This window comes from Elephantulus edwardii, unplaced genomic scaffold (genome assembly GCF_000299155.1).
Source record: "Elephantulus edwardii isolate Elephantulus edwardi_28Jun2011 unplaced genomic scaffold, EleEdw1.0 scaffold00045, whole genome shotgun sequence".
NCBI classification, from domain to species: Eukaryota; Metazoa; Chordata; class Mammalia; order Macroscelidea; family Macroscelididae; genus Elephantulus; species Elephantulus edwardii.
Genome location: NW_006399795.1, coordinates 2,720,905 through 2,738,123, shown reverse-complemented (window position 1 = coordinate 2,738,123; position 17,219 = coordinate 2,720,905). Strand labels below are relative to the sequence as shown.

Below are 17,219 nucleotides of genomic sequence, written 5' to 3'. Positions count from 1 at the left end.
CAGGAGGGGAAGACCCTCTATGAGATGGATTGATTCGGTGACTGGGGTAATCGGGATGGGTGTGTCAGAGGCAGTGCGGTTGGTGCAGGATAGCAGGGTTTAGGGCTGTTGTGCATAGGGTCACTGTGAGTCGCAAACGACTCAACGGCACATAACGACAGCAACAACATCATTAATATCACATGCAAAATCTTGCTGGAGATTATTTAAAAACTGCTTAAAGATTAGTTAAAAGCAACAACAGGTAACTGCCATGAATTCAAGCCAGGTTCAGAAGAGGCCATGCTACCAAGGATATAATTGCTGATGTCAGATGGATCTTCGTTGAAAGCAGATACTAACAGAAGAACATCTAGCTATATTTTATTGATAGTGCCAAGACATTTGAGTGTTTGAATTACAACAAATTGTAGCTAATATTGAGAAGAGTCGGAATCCCAGAGTACAATGCTGTATCCTTTCTCCACACCTAGCAATCATTAGAGAAACTAGATTTTATGAAGAGGATTGTGACATCAGGATAGGAGCAATACTGACTCACCAACAGTCTTCATTATCCAGATGACACACCTTGCTTGAAGAAAGTGAAGAGGATCTGAGGTACCTGCTGTAGAAGACTGAAGAGTACAGCCTTCACTATGGCCTATGTCTCAACATCTGGAGGACAAAAATCCTCACCACTGGACCAGTTGGCAGCATCATGATAGATTGATAGACAGAAGAGTGACATTGTCAGTGGTTTCCTCTTACTAAGATTCACAGTCAGGGCCCTTGGTACCAGCAGTTGAGAAATCAAGACATGTTGCATTGGGGAAATCTGCTGTCACGGACCTCTCCAGTGTAGCCATGTCAGTTTAAAGACTAAAGTGCGCCTGAGCCAAGCTATGGTCTTTTTAGTTACTTGTTGTGCATCTGAAAGTTGAACAGTGACTAAGGATGGCAGAAGAAAAATCCATGCCTTTGAGTTGTACTGAATGAGTCAGTTGTATTGACTGTCAAAAAGAACAAACAATTATGTCTTGGGGAAGATGCAACCAGGGTGCTCCTTAGAGGCAAAGATGGTGAAGCTTTGGGCACATTGTTAGACGGGACCAGTCCTTGGGAAAAGACATCATGCTTGGAAAGGTCAGTGTAAGAAAGGAAGACCCTCAGCAAGATGGATTGACAGAATGACTCTAACAATAGGCTCAAATGTACCAGAGATGATGAGGATGGCACAGGTTAGGGGGGGGCTCAGAGCCTTCGTTCATAGGGTTGCTGTGAATCTTAGTTAACTTGATGGCACCACCACAACCTTTGGCTTCTTTGGCCTTGAAGTAGCGGTGATTCCTGACTAGCCCCTTGATTTTGAAGTGCAGAGTGCTTCCTGTAGTCTAGTTAAATGCACTGGAAGAGGGCTAACTTCCCAGCCTCTTGTCAAGAGTCTGCTGTTTCTAACAGCAGTGCCACAGTGTTTTGTCCTACTGTTATTCATCCTCTGTAATTGATGATCACATAGTGGAAACTGTGCTTTGATTTTGTTTCCAAACTAGCTAAGAGAAAGTTAAAGAGGAAACAGACCACAACAAAACCCTGCCTTTAGATGAAAACTCACAGCCTTTGAGTCCATTCCAGTTCATAGCTATCTACCAGGCAGTAGAACTGCCCCACTGGGTTTCCTAGGTTGTAATCTTTACCAAGGCACACTGCTATACCTTTCTCCTGTGCTGGTGTGTTTGAACTGCCGACCTTGGTTATTAGCAGCTGAGTGATTTCACCACTGCGCTACCAGGGCTCCTGCCTTTCTTTAGATTATAGATCTAAAAATAACCATCATAGATGCTGATTGGAAGCCCTCCCAGTCTTTCATATGAGAGATCTCAATTTGTGTTACACAGGGGGGCAGCTCACTTCTGTCTTGTTCACCAGTTATACTACTCCCCAGAGAAGCTCAATAAATTTTAAAGGGAAGTTTCCTCCTTATGCGGAAGGAGCTCTGCTCGGTGACTGGTGTGACTGATATAATTTAAGGCTCCAAGGGAGTATGTCTGCCTCATGGGATCATGTATCAAATATAAAGGTACAAAAACTTGTGCTCTTGGCTGATTTGGCTGTGTCATTGATACCACTGGGCACTCGGCCCTATAACTGACCACAGCCTGTTTCATTTCAGCAATGTCTAAGATCTTGCGTTTCGTTTGTTACTAAAATGTTCTTCTGTGTACTTCACTGGTGGTAACTTTGGATGTCATCTGCTGGTATTCTCTGTTTCTCTCTCTCACCCTTTGAAAGCCTCTAAACTTGAGCTTGGAAGTGGCTGAGATTTTACAGCCCTGCTCTGCTTTCCTGAGAGGCAGAGTGCAGCTGCTCTCCTCCACTGACCTCAAGCCAGCACACTTGCCTGCTTTCTCAGTCTTTAAACTAGCAGGGAAATACACTTTGCACTGGCTTTTTACTCTGTAATTTATAGGAGCAGACGTGGCGGGTGATATCCAGTGAGTGTCCTTTTGTCTTTGTGTTTATTTTTCTTCCACATTTAATGTATTTAAAGGATATGTGGTTCACTGGGAGGAGGAGGGGGTTGGTATATGTTTTAATGAGAGGACCCTCCTCTCGCTGCCAGCTCTCTAGGGGTTGAGATGAGAATTATATTCTAGTTTAGCGATCTTTCTTTCCTTAGATGGCAGGAGGCAGTGTTTTGCTACTTTTTTGAAATAGCTTTTCTACCTAACAGTTTTTAGAAGGATACTGAGAGGACATTCCATCTCAGGGCCATATCAGCAACTTTTCCTCTTGTTGTTTGAACTTTCCTCATTTAGGGAGAGAGGGAAGTCTCAGGTCTTGCTCTTGAATTAACATATCAATATCACCATGGTGGAAACCGGTCCACCTTCAGATCAATTTTTAGAAAAAACTGCTTTCCTTCAGGGTAATGGTATTTAGAACTAGTTTTCTCAGAAACAGTTTTTCCTGCTTGGGACTAGTTAATCAGCAGAAGGAGAAAGAGCAGTTGGCTTATTTGCTTAATATTTTAGCCAAGTGAATTAGACAGGTTGGGGGTCAGGGGAGGGGGATGGAAAAGTGGGTGGGGGAGGCCCCATAAACAAGGTGATATATAATATTTTTTTTGTTCTCCTTTTAAATAAATACCGATCAGCTTTATGTTCAGAGACAATAGGAGCCGTTGGCTTAAATTTGCAGTTTACTGTATTTATGGCTGTAATATCAAGGTGCTGCCGTCGTAATTTCATGCCCCAATGAGAAGAGCAAGGTCGAAGCAAATGCTTCCATCGGCATCTGCTAACACACTAACTCATAAACAAGGCCCGGCTGGATCAGGTGGCACGGAATAATACAGGCTAATGAAATACAGCACAGCTTTCCATTACTGTTAGTTTTTACAGTGTCGTCATTACGTATAATTTATGTTTAAAAAATTCAATTTTATACAAGGCACTGGGAAATAGGGGTCTGCAGGTCATCCAACGACTTTTAGAGGCTCTGAGAGTCCTTATTGTACTCCACTGTTCTAACAAAATGTTAATAAAATAAAATAAAAATCCCCTTTTCCTTTCCCCTCCCCTAACCTTTTCTGAGAGAGTTGATTTTTCTTTTAATTTGGGGCGTATTTTTAGCTGGGTGTCTTCTCTGCTTCATCTCCTGCAGGCCTGTGCCCAGGGAGATAAATGTAGCGAGTGGTGTTCTCAGAGAGGTGACCCCACCAGTGTCCCTATCCCCAGATGAATGACCTGAGCCCTGTAAACAGGCAGCAGGTGGGGGAGAAAGAGGGTCTGCAGTCCCAGTCCTGAGCTGTTGTCACCCATGGCCACTGGCCCTCTAGCCCTGACCTCTACTCTCCGGCAGACCCCTCATTTTTATTAGAAAACTCAGGCTAGTTAGTCTTCAAGGTTCTGTGGAGGCTTCCTCACCTCCTGTCTCTTCCAGCTGCTCTCGACCCTTCTGGCCTGGCTGCTGTTTGCCCAGGGCACTACTAGCTCCTCCATCTTTCTAGCTCACCTGCACACTGGCCACTGGGAACAAAGTTGAGGTCACTGGTTCTGAGAAGACCTTGCACAGCTAGTGCGGCAGAACAAGACAGCCCCTTCCTGGTGTCTGGTTTTCCCCAGTCCTGGGAGAGGCCCTGCAGCAGTGTGCTCAGCCGCTCCACTGGCTCACCTCAGCAGCTGGGTCAGTTTTGTTTGCATTTTAACAGAAACCTTTAGAAAAAGAAAACAAATTTGTTTACCTTGTAGGAGATGAAAATGGGCAGGTGTAGCAGCCTGAGGCCATTCTTTTCAGCTGCCAAGTGGTGAAATGGAGCTTTATTAATCAATAAGGTTTAGCTCACTTGTTCTTTTCTTTTAAAAAGACCCTACCCTGGAGAAGTCTTTGGCCCAGCTTGTATAGTGAGGTAGCTAGCAGGCAGCGCGCTCGCTAGAACTATATGGAGATGTGGGGAAGGAGATTCATGATGGGTAGGGAGTTTGCCTGGCTTTGAGCACAGTGGTGTTCTGTTGCCTTTGACTGGTGAGCTGTTACACAGGTGAGACAGCTGAGGGCCTGTCAGGATGAAGTGATGCCTGGCCTCTGTCAGGAGCCTATCTCCTGCTTACATCTGGAGAGCTCCTGTGTCTCTTATCCCGCTGCTTTTTGCTAAAACTAGCGAATGGGTGTCATACTTAAGTAAACAGGCCTTAGTTTTATTTTCTATCAGTAATATATTTACATCATCATTGCTAACAACTGTGGTGAGAGAGGGCTGGTGGATCTTGAAAATGGCCAAGTGGCAGGGGTGAACTAATAGAGTATGTGAATGCAAAGTGCTTGTGGTGTCACATAATGCAAACAGACACCCTAACTCAGAGAAGATCTCCAGCTTTATAAATGGACTAATTCTTCCAAAGGCAGCGGACTTGCAAGGAGGACTTGCATGGCAGGGGGAGGACGGGAGCAGGCTTGCAGCCACAGGACAGCGAGCCCTTCACGCCATCCCTCTGCTCTGTACAGCCCTTGCTCAGTCCCTCTGTGGTTAGATTATTCTTTGCAGATAGCAATCAACTGGAAGGAAGTGTGTGTGTCTAATTTGCATGAGATTATTTAAAACAAAAAAAAAAAAGGTCTGCATTAGTCAGGGTGATGGTAAACAACGCAAAGAGATGCCTTTTATAATATAGCTCAGCTTTCAGAGCCAAATATAATTCACTTACAATTGGCAGTTTCCTTTATTATTCCTTTTAACCTTTTGGATTCTGCAAGGTCTCCATCGGAGGCTCTCTGAGATCTTCATTGTTTATCTGAGCACAGGGGTGGGTGGAAGGATGAAACTTGGGAACCTGGATGTCTTATGTGTGTTCCCATGGCAATTGTTTTTGCACCAGGGCTCAATGAGAGTCCCAAAGGTGGTCAGAGCTACCTAATCTGGAGATAGCCCGGAAGGAGATGTTAGGAAAGCACGGTCTCCAGTCTGTAAGAGGCATGTGGGTCTGATTTGGAAATACAGTATTAGAAGAACAGCCCCCTCATTACTCGGGTAGTGCTGTAAAAGTTATCCAGGGATGAACTGTCTGAAATGAATATATGATTATGCATTATATGCATGAGAACAGTCTGGAACAAGGGGTGGCCTTGGAGAGGGAAGGGCTGGGGAAGAGAAAATATGCAACAATGAATAAATAAAAGAAAAAACAAAAATAAAAGTTACCCAGTGGTGTTCCTGTGCGGGGCCACTCGTTCCCTTCCCATGATGTTTTCCCAAACAATATCCATTTGTTCCGTGCTGTAGATTGAGGTTCCTGGGCTAGTGGTGGGAGAAGAAAATGTAGTCCTTATCAAGCGCTTTCATAAAGATTGAAGACTTAGGACATAATTCCTGAATCTGTCATCTGATACCTTATACCTCTGAGGGAGATGGAGAGCCTGGGTTGTCGTTGGCATGACTAGTCTGTAACTACTGCGATTCGGGGCATGTTTTTCTCCCTCCTCGGCTCTCAGTTTTTTATCTCTTAAATGAGGGGATGGTTGGGATAATGGTCCAGCTCAGAAATTCTATTATTCAGTGAGATAGTTAGGATGTCTTTTTTTTTTTTTAAAAAAAAAAAAAGAAAAAGAAGAAAAATGATTCATTTTCTGTAACTAAATCAAAATCTTGACTCTGCCAGCGAATGAGGGTTATCAGAGTTCTAGCCAGTGTAAATTTAGAGCATCAAATGATAAGGTCCCTAAAAAACAAGAGCTTGAGAGGAAGTGCTGATGCCCTTTCAGCCAGGGCTCAGTTGTGGGCTCGGCTGCAATAATGTACAGAACATGTTTTATTAGGAAAATAGACTCTGTAAGAGCTGAGGGCCAGAGGGCAGAACAGGGGCCAGGAGATCTGTCCCTTTAACCAGCTCCTACTCTCATGGCTTCAGCACAGTCTGTAACTTAGTGTATATTTCCCCAGCGTTAAACATTATCAGACTTGTTTATATTTGAAAGAGCCAAAAGGGAAAATGAGAATGCAACTGAATGCTCCTTTTGGGAAAATTATCCTCATTTGCAGCCAGTGGCTGACAAGGCACACGAGCCACCAGTTTATAAAATCCCGTCGTGTATGAGTGACCATCAGCCTGTGCTGACGTCGCAGGTGTCACTGTCCTCTCTAATGGCCGATTACAAACTGGTTACAATGCTGTCTTTCCTACAAGGTCTCGGAAGAGGGTTCCCTTTCCTATTTAGTAGGCGTGATTGACAGTCACTATGGAGGCACACACTCAGGGGGACATGGCTTCAGTGTTTCCTGGTTTGCCTCTTGGTCCTGCCCCTGTTCTCTTTGGGCAGTGAATTGACAGGCCAAGCAGTCCCTTTGCAGCCAGCTAGAGAATTAGGGAGAAGAAAAGCAAGCCCCCTGTCCAGTCCCCGTATGCCCATGTTTAGCTTTTGTTTCAAAAGCATTAAGTACAAGTGATGCTTTGAGCCTTGGGAGCATCTCCTCAGCCGCCTCTCAGTCTGAGAGTGTGATGCTGTCAGGGCAGCCCAGCAATACTTCTGACAATGCAGAGGTGCGACCTTCCCCACACTGGGCACCTCCACCATGACAAGTGGGCAATGGGCACAAGCTCCAGTTTCAAATGGGAATAGATCCCAACTTCTCAGTGCAAGAATAGAGAAAAGTACCTAGACCATTCGGTGTAGTCAGTTGCCCCTGCCCAATTGTGTGGGGGCCTGAAAAAGTCACCTCCCGCCAATACATTGCAGGGCTGAGCTGTGTGCTCCGGCGTTAATGTGTACCATCTATTAGCCCCGTGGCACTGCGTGTGAGGCACCATGCTTTTGAAGATGCTGATCCTCAGAACCTCCTTGTACTTCATCTACCCCCAGGGGCAAATATACCATGCTGTGGACCTCTAATGGAGAGCTGCCGACCAGATGTGGAAAAACTCTCGACTCGAGTTTAAAAGCTCCATGTTGTGGCTGTACTGGAGGTTGGGATTCCCGGTACAGCATGGGATTGGCCCAGGCCAGCTGGAATGGTCTTTTCCAGCCTGGCATGATCTCCCACCCACCCGTGGCCAGAAGGCCTTTGGACCCTTTGAGTTCTTTTCTGGAATGGCCTTGGTGGGGAGTTTTCCTCACACCTATGAGCCACACCTGTTCTTTGGGTTGGCCGGGGTTCCCCAGAGTCATTGTCCCCAGCCTGCCCCAGACCCACTGAAACTATTCCAGCTGTGTGCCCACTGGAAATGCGGTCTTCACGCGTTTCTCACTTGTCTTTCATTCCTGCATGGGCAAATCCTCTCCACATGTTCTAGCCACTGCAGATGGCGCCCTGTGATTTCCTGATGTCCCACGTGCAGTGTGGCTCTGAGTGTGGGGAGGCTGGGGGAAAAAAGGGGAAAAGAAAAAACTAGCCAAAGGCTATATAGTCAGCCTATGATAGGCTAGAGCAATAATCATCTGAAAGTTTGGGCCTGGCCTTGTTTTGATCTGTTTTCTTGTTTTATTTTCTTCTTTACATTCTGTATCCCATTCATACTAATCACAGTCAGTCCTGATTTTTCTTTTTATTTCTGCATTTGTCATAAAATAAAGCAAATTATTCCCGTCTTCGGAAACAATCTAGACTAATTAGTCGTCTCACCCAATAATTAGTTTTTTGTTTCCCTGTCTGTTTTCATGCATTATTGTTAGTTTTTCCCCCTCTTTTTTTAACACCATTACAGATTAAAATGAGCCACATTTGCAGTTGATGGTATCTGTTTTCAGGGGAAGAATGGAGAATTGCAGTACAGAGTGACTTCAAAAGCAGCAATAAACTCAAGGATAAATTAAGGAAATTGAATGAGCCACATTTGGAAGCAGTGTTGAGGCTAATATTCTGTAGCTTAAGGTTAAATTGCAACTGAGAGAGGTTCCGGAGAATCCGAAATCAAGGAGGCAACTTCCCAGGGTGCTAGGCATTCTGTGACTGAATGGGGTCTTTTCTCGGTGAAGATTTTGTTATAGCCATGGACAGTGGAGAAAGGTACTCATCTGTGATTATGTCCTCTTCCTCCAGGGCTGACGGATGAAGAGATTGATCTGGCCTTCCAGCAGTCAGGCACTGCTGCCGAGGAGCCTTCAGCCTTGGGCCCAGCCACGCAGGTGGTTCCCGTGCAGCCCCCTCACCTCCTTCCTCAGCCATACAGTAAGTCCCCTGCTCCAACTCCCACTTTAATCTTAGTAGGCATTCAGGGCTGTAACCAGAGAGGAATACTTCATGTCTCCCAAACTCCAGCAAGCCAGGAAAAGCAGGGAGCCTTGGCTTTGGGTTTTCCAAAAGAAGGTGACAAACTCAGTCTTCTGTATAAATTTTTAAAAGTATGTGACAGAGTTTTAAGAAGAGACAAGGGACCAGAATAAATGAGTCTCATTGTATTGTTTCAGAATATTTTGGTTACATGCAAGGAGCTATGGAAGTTTTTATTGGGCTTATTTTTATTTTCTTGTGCTAGTGCTTTTGAATGTTGCTGTTTTTCCTGCTGGGAACATGGGCATCTCACTCTTGAGTGCATTCTCCTGTGCTCACTGAAATAACTACTCCTGATTTTACTTATTGAAGTTACTATTATCAGGTTATAGTTAGCCTTCCTCTCCCTCATTCCCTTCTAGTCTCCCACCTCATCCTCCCTCACTCCTTCACCTCAAGAACCCGTTGACCTTCATTGAGTTGACTCTGACTCCTAGAGACCCTGTAAGACAGAGTAAAACTGCCCTGAAAAGTTTCCAGGGTTGCTGCTAGACTAAAGCACTGCCACGTTGCTTCCTTGGAGCAGATGATGGGTTTGAACCATAGACCTCTCGGTTAGCACATACAGTAGGAGTCTCGTAAAGACTAGAATAGTTTAGACTAAAATCTAAAGCTCCTTTCTGAATGTAACTTAATTATACAAGTCCATGACCCAAGAGGGATTTTGTTTTGTTTGCAAATGAAGAGCCCTTTTGGAATAAAATTTATTCATGCTGGTAATAAATGTACATAAAATACAGCTAGAATCTCCTCTTTAAATCACTTTTTTTAAGAAGGCTAAAAGAATAAACTCCAAACCTATGAAAAACAGTTCACTTTTTTTTTAACATAATTCAGCACTGCAATCTGTTCTTTTAAAATGCCTTTTCTTATAATTCTCTTAATTTTAATTGTGTATCTCAGAAGTAATTTTAAAAAAATGATTGAAAATGATATTAAGTATTTTAAACAATGTTTTAAAACAAGTTTCATTTTTATTTCCCTAACTGGTCTAAAGCTACCTTTTTACTCTTCATTTGGACAAAAGTTAGTCACAGTTAACATTACAGGGGAACAAGCAAGACCTTCTGCTCGCCAGCCTGCCCGAAAGCCAGGCACAGGGGCAGAATGGGCTTTGTGTGCCATAGATAGCAGTCAGATAGCTCTTTTCTTTTACTTTCAGGGTAAGACTGGATGACTACAGTTTATCTCATCCAGCCATGCGTTGCTAACAGACCCATTGATGTTATCAAGACTTTTCAGGCCAGAGAAAGAGAGTTTCAATGTTGAGCTTTGTGTTTGAACCACCAAATCTGCATTAGCAGCTACTTGCTGTCTTAGAACTCACTTGTCCTCCATGGCTAGCAAACATTCTTTCCAACTCCACAGTGTGTGCCTTGGGTCACTAAACATTCTTTATGTATTTCTCTTTAATCAAAGGTGAAGCCTCCACACTTTTTCTTCAGTTGTGTCCCCTGGCCCAGCCATTTAATGGGGTGTGCTGAGGATAGGCAGTGGCAGCTGGGGTGCAGAGTTTTCTAAGATGCACATCTGTTCTGTTCCAGCTGTTTCCTCCCATGACTTAATACCAAACAGGTCTCTTGGCTACTTGGAAACTTCCTGCTCAGAACAAATTATTCTGGTTGGTGCCCGAGTTGGGCTCCCCATGATAGAGTGCCTTTTTTCAGTGGCAACAAAGGGTTAAATTGTTAGACTTTAAGAAAAAGGCCAAAGAATAGGGGTGGGGAAGGTAGTAAGGGTGCTGTTCAGTCATTTAAACCACCTCAGGCCCAAATCTCACTGAAAACAAGCATTTGCACTTTTAAGTATTTAGGTAGGAGTATTTTTAAGAGTCTCCCAGCCCTAAAAATAAAATACATCTTCTTAGAGACAGACTCCTTCCTGCTTTGACACTAGTATAAAAACAATGGTAATGGTAATTTGAAATACCTGAAGTTTTCAGTTGTCACCCTGTAGCTTCATTCTTCTCCTACTGTTACATTGCTCCTTTCAGCTCCGGGGACGACTACCTCTTCACTCCTGTACTTTTGCCAAGAGGTGTCAAAACTGCTTAAAAAAAAAAAAAAAAAAAAAAGCTTGATTTTGATTAATATAGAGAAACAAGACTTTGCCTGACTGATAATAAAACTGATAAATGACATTTGAATTACTTGTAGTGGTAATTTATTACATAAAATATCTTTTATTTGACATGCGATTAGTTGCTGGAAGCATCACTCAATCTGACTAGTTTAAACATGCTCTAAAATGAACCCCAGTAAAAACCAGGGCTGTCTGCTGCTGGCGTTATGAAATATACTAATCCTGGAGTGAGGAAAAAAATCTGACTTTAAATATTTAAATGATTAATTGGGTTTATATATTTTTTTTTACCTTTCTAACCCCCTTAATTACAAGCAAACTCAGGGGAGTTTCTGAACTAGGTGTGCAATCTGCATGCTTATCACTGAGGCATTGTCTGCGTCCCACAAGGGATTTATGGCCTCCACTCATGTGTGTTCCTGCCGATTTTATAGCGAGATCCCAGCCGCCCTTACCTTCCCCATTTCTTGGCTTTTCAAGAGAATCCCAAGCCTAGAAAATAGAATTCCCTGGACTCAGCCCCAGGGTTCACATTTCAGGGAGAGCTCTTCCTATCTTGGTGCTGGTGCAGTACAAACACCACATGTTGGTGGCCTTCAAGAGCAGAAATTTCTTGTCCTCACAGAAGGGAAAGCTGAAAGTCCAAAGAGGGGGCTCAGCTATGCTGATTCCTTCTTTATTGGTATTCTCTGGTCTTTGGGGATCCTCACATAGCATCAGTCTTCGTCACTGTGTGCTCACATGTCTCTGTGTCTATGCTGATCTTTATGTAACTCAGGAGTGATTAGGTTCAGGATTCACCCTACCCTGGTAAAAGAAGGAAAGGTGTGGTGACCTTCTGTCACTGATGTTACAGCCAGGAAAGCCCTTGAAGCAGTTCTGGGTACTACATGGATCACCAGGAGTCAGAATGCACTCAGCAGCAACCAGAAAGCACACAACTATAAAATCAAATGATTGCTTACATTACATCAGATTGTGTTTGGGAAGATGATCATAGTATAGTAGGTGAGCTCATCCCATTTGTACATATGGGATGAGAGAGCCACAATTCATTTACCAGGCACTATTCCTGAACACACTCCAGGAGTCAGAGGTCTCTATCTCTGTATTTACTGACCAGCTCAGGGCAGCCGTTTGCTCTATTCCACTTTCACTCTGTCTGCTTTTGGTGAATATAGTTATCTTGCGGATGTCAGTATTTGTGACCAGGAGCATATGAAGACCTACCTCAGTGGTACCAGTGCATATATATCATCAGGGTTCTTTAAGCCCCACTGTGCTCTCATTGAAAACCTGACTGAAGGTCAGTCACTCTGAACCGACTCACTGGCAATGACTTGTGCTCTGTGGTTTGGTTTGTTGCTTTTTTTTTCCTTTTTAAGTTGAATGTGAGATTCAAAGCTTGTTACTGGTCCCCAAGAATCTTACAAGCTCTTTGGAAAAGATAAGATAAACTCTTAAGAAAAGATTAATAATAAAAGACATTGTGATTTTATGCCAAAATTAATTATACAGACAAGAAATTCCATAAGAATACAAAAAAGAGAAAAATTAATGTGGGCTTGAGAAGTCAGGGAAGGCTTTGTGAAAGTGCTCCGAGGTTGACACCTTGGGGGAGCTTAGTGTCACTGGTGTGGGAATAAACACGTGTTCTCTGGGCTTCAGAGAAAGTCAGGAGACCTTAGGAACGGGTTGTGATCTGAGAGATTCTGCATTCTCAGATGTTCGTTCTGGCTTCCTTTTGTTCCATTAGGAGTCGGGCTAGGTATGTGTGTATTCCTGAACCTGAGTCCTTACAAGTGCTTGATTGATCTGTCTGCTCCAGACTGATTGTTCTTCTGTCTTCCCAGAGAGACAACGAGCAATGTGCAACCTTGGGGTTTGGGCAAGGCCAGTGTAGATTTTGTAGCCTGGCCTTTCTTCTTAGACTTGAAGATAGTCTTTGGGAAGTCTCATAGGCCCTTTCAAAGACTGGCCTATTCCGTGTGCTTCAGTAGCCTGTTCTTAAGGTAGGATATAAATGCTTTTGGGTAGGGAAGGACTTGGAAGCATTTGGTTAGAAACCCTGAGAAAGAGAAGAGAGATTTCTCATTTTGCTCCTTTCATTACCTCTTTTCTAGTAAACCTGGATTATCTTCCCTGAGCAAGGGTCTGTTGACTGTTTCCTCTGTGCCATGCACAGTGCAAGACTCTAGGCATAACCATATGAATAAGGGCCAGTTGGTGTTTCAAGTTGATCCAGGCTAGTAGGAAGGGCGATTGTGTGGCCACAGCAGTGCACCTGAGGGGTGTAGAGATGCGAAGGGTGACACCAAGGAAGCCACAGGCAGCTTTCGAGGACAGGAAATGTTTAATGGATCTGCAGAGATGCTTGGCACAGTGATCAGACGGGTAAATAAGAGCACTCCAGGCTAAGGCACATGGAAATGAAATAGTGTGATAAGTTACGAAGCTTCAAAATGTTCAGAGTGACTGATGAGTGGGATGGGAGTGTCATGAAAACAGTTCATCACCCAACTGGAGGGCAATACATATATGTTGGTTGAATGTTTACTTTTAACTATATCATATCGTCTTTGAGCCTCTGTTACCTACTTGACCATATTCTTCTCATTGTTGTGAGTTGCCATTGAGTTGATCCAACTCATGGAGAGACTCTTTTATGTACAGAGTAAAACTCCTCCACTGGGTTTTCAAGGCTGTGACCTTTCAGAAATCACCAGATGAGTCTTCCTTGGTGCCTCTAGACAGGCTCATACTGCCAGTCCCATGGCTGGTAATCAAGTGCTTAACTGTTGTGCCACCCAGAGACTCTATATTATTCTGCGACTCATTAGAAGTATTTCTATCATCTGAACAAATAATCGGGGAATTCAGGAGACATCCAGGAATGTGCTGAACAACTGAGGCACTTGTCCAGGTTCCTTGCCAGTAGGGCTCTCCTGCTCCTCTTTGCCAGCTACCTCATTGCTCTGCAAGGTAGGGGTATTTCAGATGCCTCTGTTTGGACTAGAATGAAATTTCTCCTGCTCTCAGTCACTGTCATGCCCTATTCCCCATACTCTGCTTGAATGTTTATTTCAAGTATATGAATTTTCAAAGATATGATTGTTTAGTTCATATCTTTCCTATTAAACTGTGAGTTCCATGAGCCCAGAGACTTTTCTCCCCCTTCCCAAATATGTGGCCCCAGACTCTGATTTAGCTAGTATTGAGCGAATATTTATTGAATGGATAAAGACATTAGAAAAGCACTTGAGGATTTCAAGCATGGCTGCCCACAGTGGTCCTCATCCTGCGACCTTCTGTGGGCAAATGCAAGCAGTTCTAGAAGGCTGCCCAGAAAGTAGAGGGCAGGCCTTGCCTACCAAGTGGCCACCACCAAATCATAGAGGCATGCACAGTACCTGTGGAAGGACAGACACATGACCTCTTTTATGGTGAGCATGCTGAGTGCTAAGGATCTAGAACCAAAAGAAGCCTAGTGAGTGAGAGTCTGTCTATATGTGAGGCCTTACGAGGAAAGGACTTGAGCTGAACTCTCCTATTTTGTTGGTCTAAATTGCAACTTTTTGAGGGCAAGAACTAGGTCCACTTTGTTTATTCTTTCTTATGCCTGATGTGTTATCATGGGGGATGCTGAATAAATGACTGCTTGTGGACATTGAGGTAGGCCGGTACTTTAAGAAAGAACTGAATAAAGAAATCCTTTCCTTAGATTTCTTAGGTTCTTTTTAAAAAAATTATACTAGTTTAATTACAAAATTTGAGTACATTGTTTTCCAGAACAGATTCTTCCAGTTTCCCTCACCTCCACCCATCAAATTATACAACTCCAAGATTAAAAGAATTGAGAGTACTTTTGACTGTAGGTCTCTTGACAATACAACTTGTGTTAGTTTTATAAGGTTCTGCTACAAATAACAGAAGACCCAAAATAAGAATGTCTTAAACAAAATTAAATTAGAAGACTGTGTCTTGCTGTGTAAGGATCTATGTTGCTGTGGTGGCTGACGGTCATCAGGGACTCAGCTCTGTCAGTCTTGTGAGAAGTAATACTGTCCAGCTCAACCATCTGACCTGCCAGTCCCCCTAGCAAGAAGAGAGAGAGGCAGATAAAAAGCGCACCTGCTCTCTCTACGAATACCTCCTTGCCCATATCACTTCCACTGTCACGCTGTTGACTGGAACTCACACAGCTGTACTTGTCCGCAAGGAGGTTGAGAAATGCAGTGCTTATTCTGGTGGGACCACACTTATCATTCCAAATCTCAGAGAAATAAATACTGAGTTAAAATAAATGACCAGTGTGTTCTGAATAACGGTTATTTCTGAGGAGTTGGGTGGAAGAGAATAGGGAGAAGGGAGGAATACGTGGATTGCTTCACTGGTATTTGAGCTGTAACGTTAGGTGGGCTTAGGATTGCTAATACTATTGTGATTCATAAAAGTATTATATTCTTGATATTATGTATTATATAGTACAGAATTAATTACAGAATTGAATTGAAATCGCCAGACCCTGTGCCATCTCTTAGTCTCAGATGCTAACTTAGGGAGGATAGAGAGGCCATGAATTTAAAACCCACACTGCTAGGCTTGTTCTTAATCATTGCTTCTTTTGATCTTTTTTTTTTTAATTCTGGACAGACTATTTTTAAAAATCAATTTTATTGCGGTATAATTGACATCAGATAAAATGCATCCATTTTGAGTGTACAGTTTGCGTTTTGACAAGTGTACACTCTCATGTAACCACCATCACATTATAGAACATTTCCAATACCCCAAAAGGTTCCCTTGTGCCCCGTTCCTAGCCATCCCCACCTCCCATCTCTGCTCAGGGCAACCACTGATTTGGTTTCTGTTGCTACTGAGTCGATTCATCTTTCCTAGAACTTCCTATAAATGGAATCTTGCACTATGTACTCTTACTTTATCTGGTTTCTTTTGCTGGTCAGGATATATTTCAGAGTCATCCAAGTTGTGAGTGTCAGAAGTTGTTCTTTCCTTTGTCTTGTTGAGCAGTAGGTAGGTATTCCATTGCACTCTTACAGTTGGCCAGTTCAGTCATCAGTTGTTGACTTTGGCTTGTTTCCATTTTATGCTCTTGTTAAAAGGTTCTGCGAATAGTTATGTACAAATCTGTTTTTATGCATAGGTTTTTATTTCTGTTAGGTAACCTCCTAGGCATGGACTTACTAGGGTATATGTTCAAAACATGCTTCACCTTATGCTAAACTACCTGTTTTCCCAAGTGGTATATGTGTTGTTGTTGTTGTTGTGTGCCGTCGAGTCGCCTACGACTCATAGCGACCCTATGTATAACAGCCCTAAACTCCGGTCTGTCCTGTGCCAATCGCACCATCTCCGACACTCCCATCCCAATTATCCCAGTCACTGAATCAATCCACCTCATAGAGGGCCTTCCTCTCCTGCGCTGTCCCTCCACCCTCCCAAGCATGATATCCCTCTCCAAGGACCGGTCTCTCCTCACAACATGTCCAAAGTATGTCAGACAGAGCCTCAGAATCCTTGCCTCCAAGGAGCCACCCGGTTTAACCTTTCCAGGACAAATCTGTTTGTTTTCCTAGCAGTCCATAGTATTCTCAATACTCTTCTCCAGCACCACAGCTCAAAGGCATCAATTCTCCTTCTATCCTCCTTGGTCATTGTCCAACTCTCTGATGCATAACAAGTGATTTGGAAGACCAAAGCCTGTATCAGATGCACCTTAGTCTCCAGAGAGACACCATTGCTCTTCATTACTTTGGAGAGGTCCCTAACAGCAGCAGTCTTTCCCATGGCAATGTGCCTTTTGATTTCCTGGCTGCTGGTGCCAAGACTGTTGACTATGGAGCCAAGCAAACTAAAGCTGTGTACAGTCTCAGTCTCTTCACCATCCATCCTGATGCTGCCAATTGGTCCAGTGGTGAGAGTCTTTGTCTTCTTGACATTGAGCCTCAGTCCATACTGGAGGCTGCAGTCCTTGACCCTCTGCAGCAGGTGCTTCAGGTCCTCTTCAGTTTCAGCAAGCAGGGTTGTGTCATCTGCATAACGCAGATTGTTGATAAATCGTCCACCCCGCATTTCTTGACCCCACATTTCTCCTCATAGAGCCCAGCCTCCCGGATAATCTGTTCTGCATATAGGTTGAAAAGGTATGGAGATAGGATGCATCCCTGTCATGCGCCCTTCCCAATTTTGAACCATGCAGTGTTCCCTTGCTCTGTTCTGACGACTGCCTCCTGGTCAAGTGTTCTGGGATTCCCATTCTTCTCAGAGTCAGCCATAGTTTGTTATGATCTACATAGTCAAATGCCTTTGCATAATCAATGAAACACAGATAGACATTCCTTTGTACAGTTGGATATTCCTGCCATTAGTGACT

General features: G+C 43.6%; 1 protein-coding gene across 1 annotated transcript in view; it reads left to right on the top strand.

Moving 5' to 3' along the window:
- Positions 1–17,219, top strand: part of PEX14 (peroxisomal biogenesis factor 14) — a 227,786-nt gene that overhangs the window by 183,624 nt on the left and 26,943 nt on the right. The window contains exon 4 of the mRNA XM_006885762.1: positions 8,513–8,641. Coding sequence (XP_006885824.1) covers positions 8,513–8,641 — 129 coding nt within the window. The remainder of the gene's footprint in view (positions 1–8,512; positions 8,642–17,219) is intronic.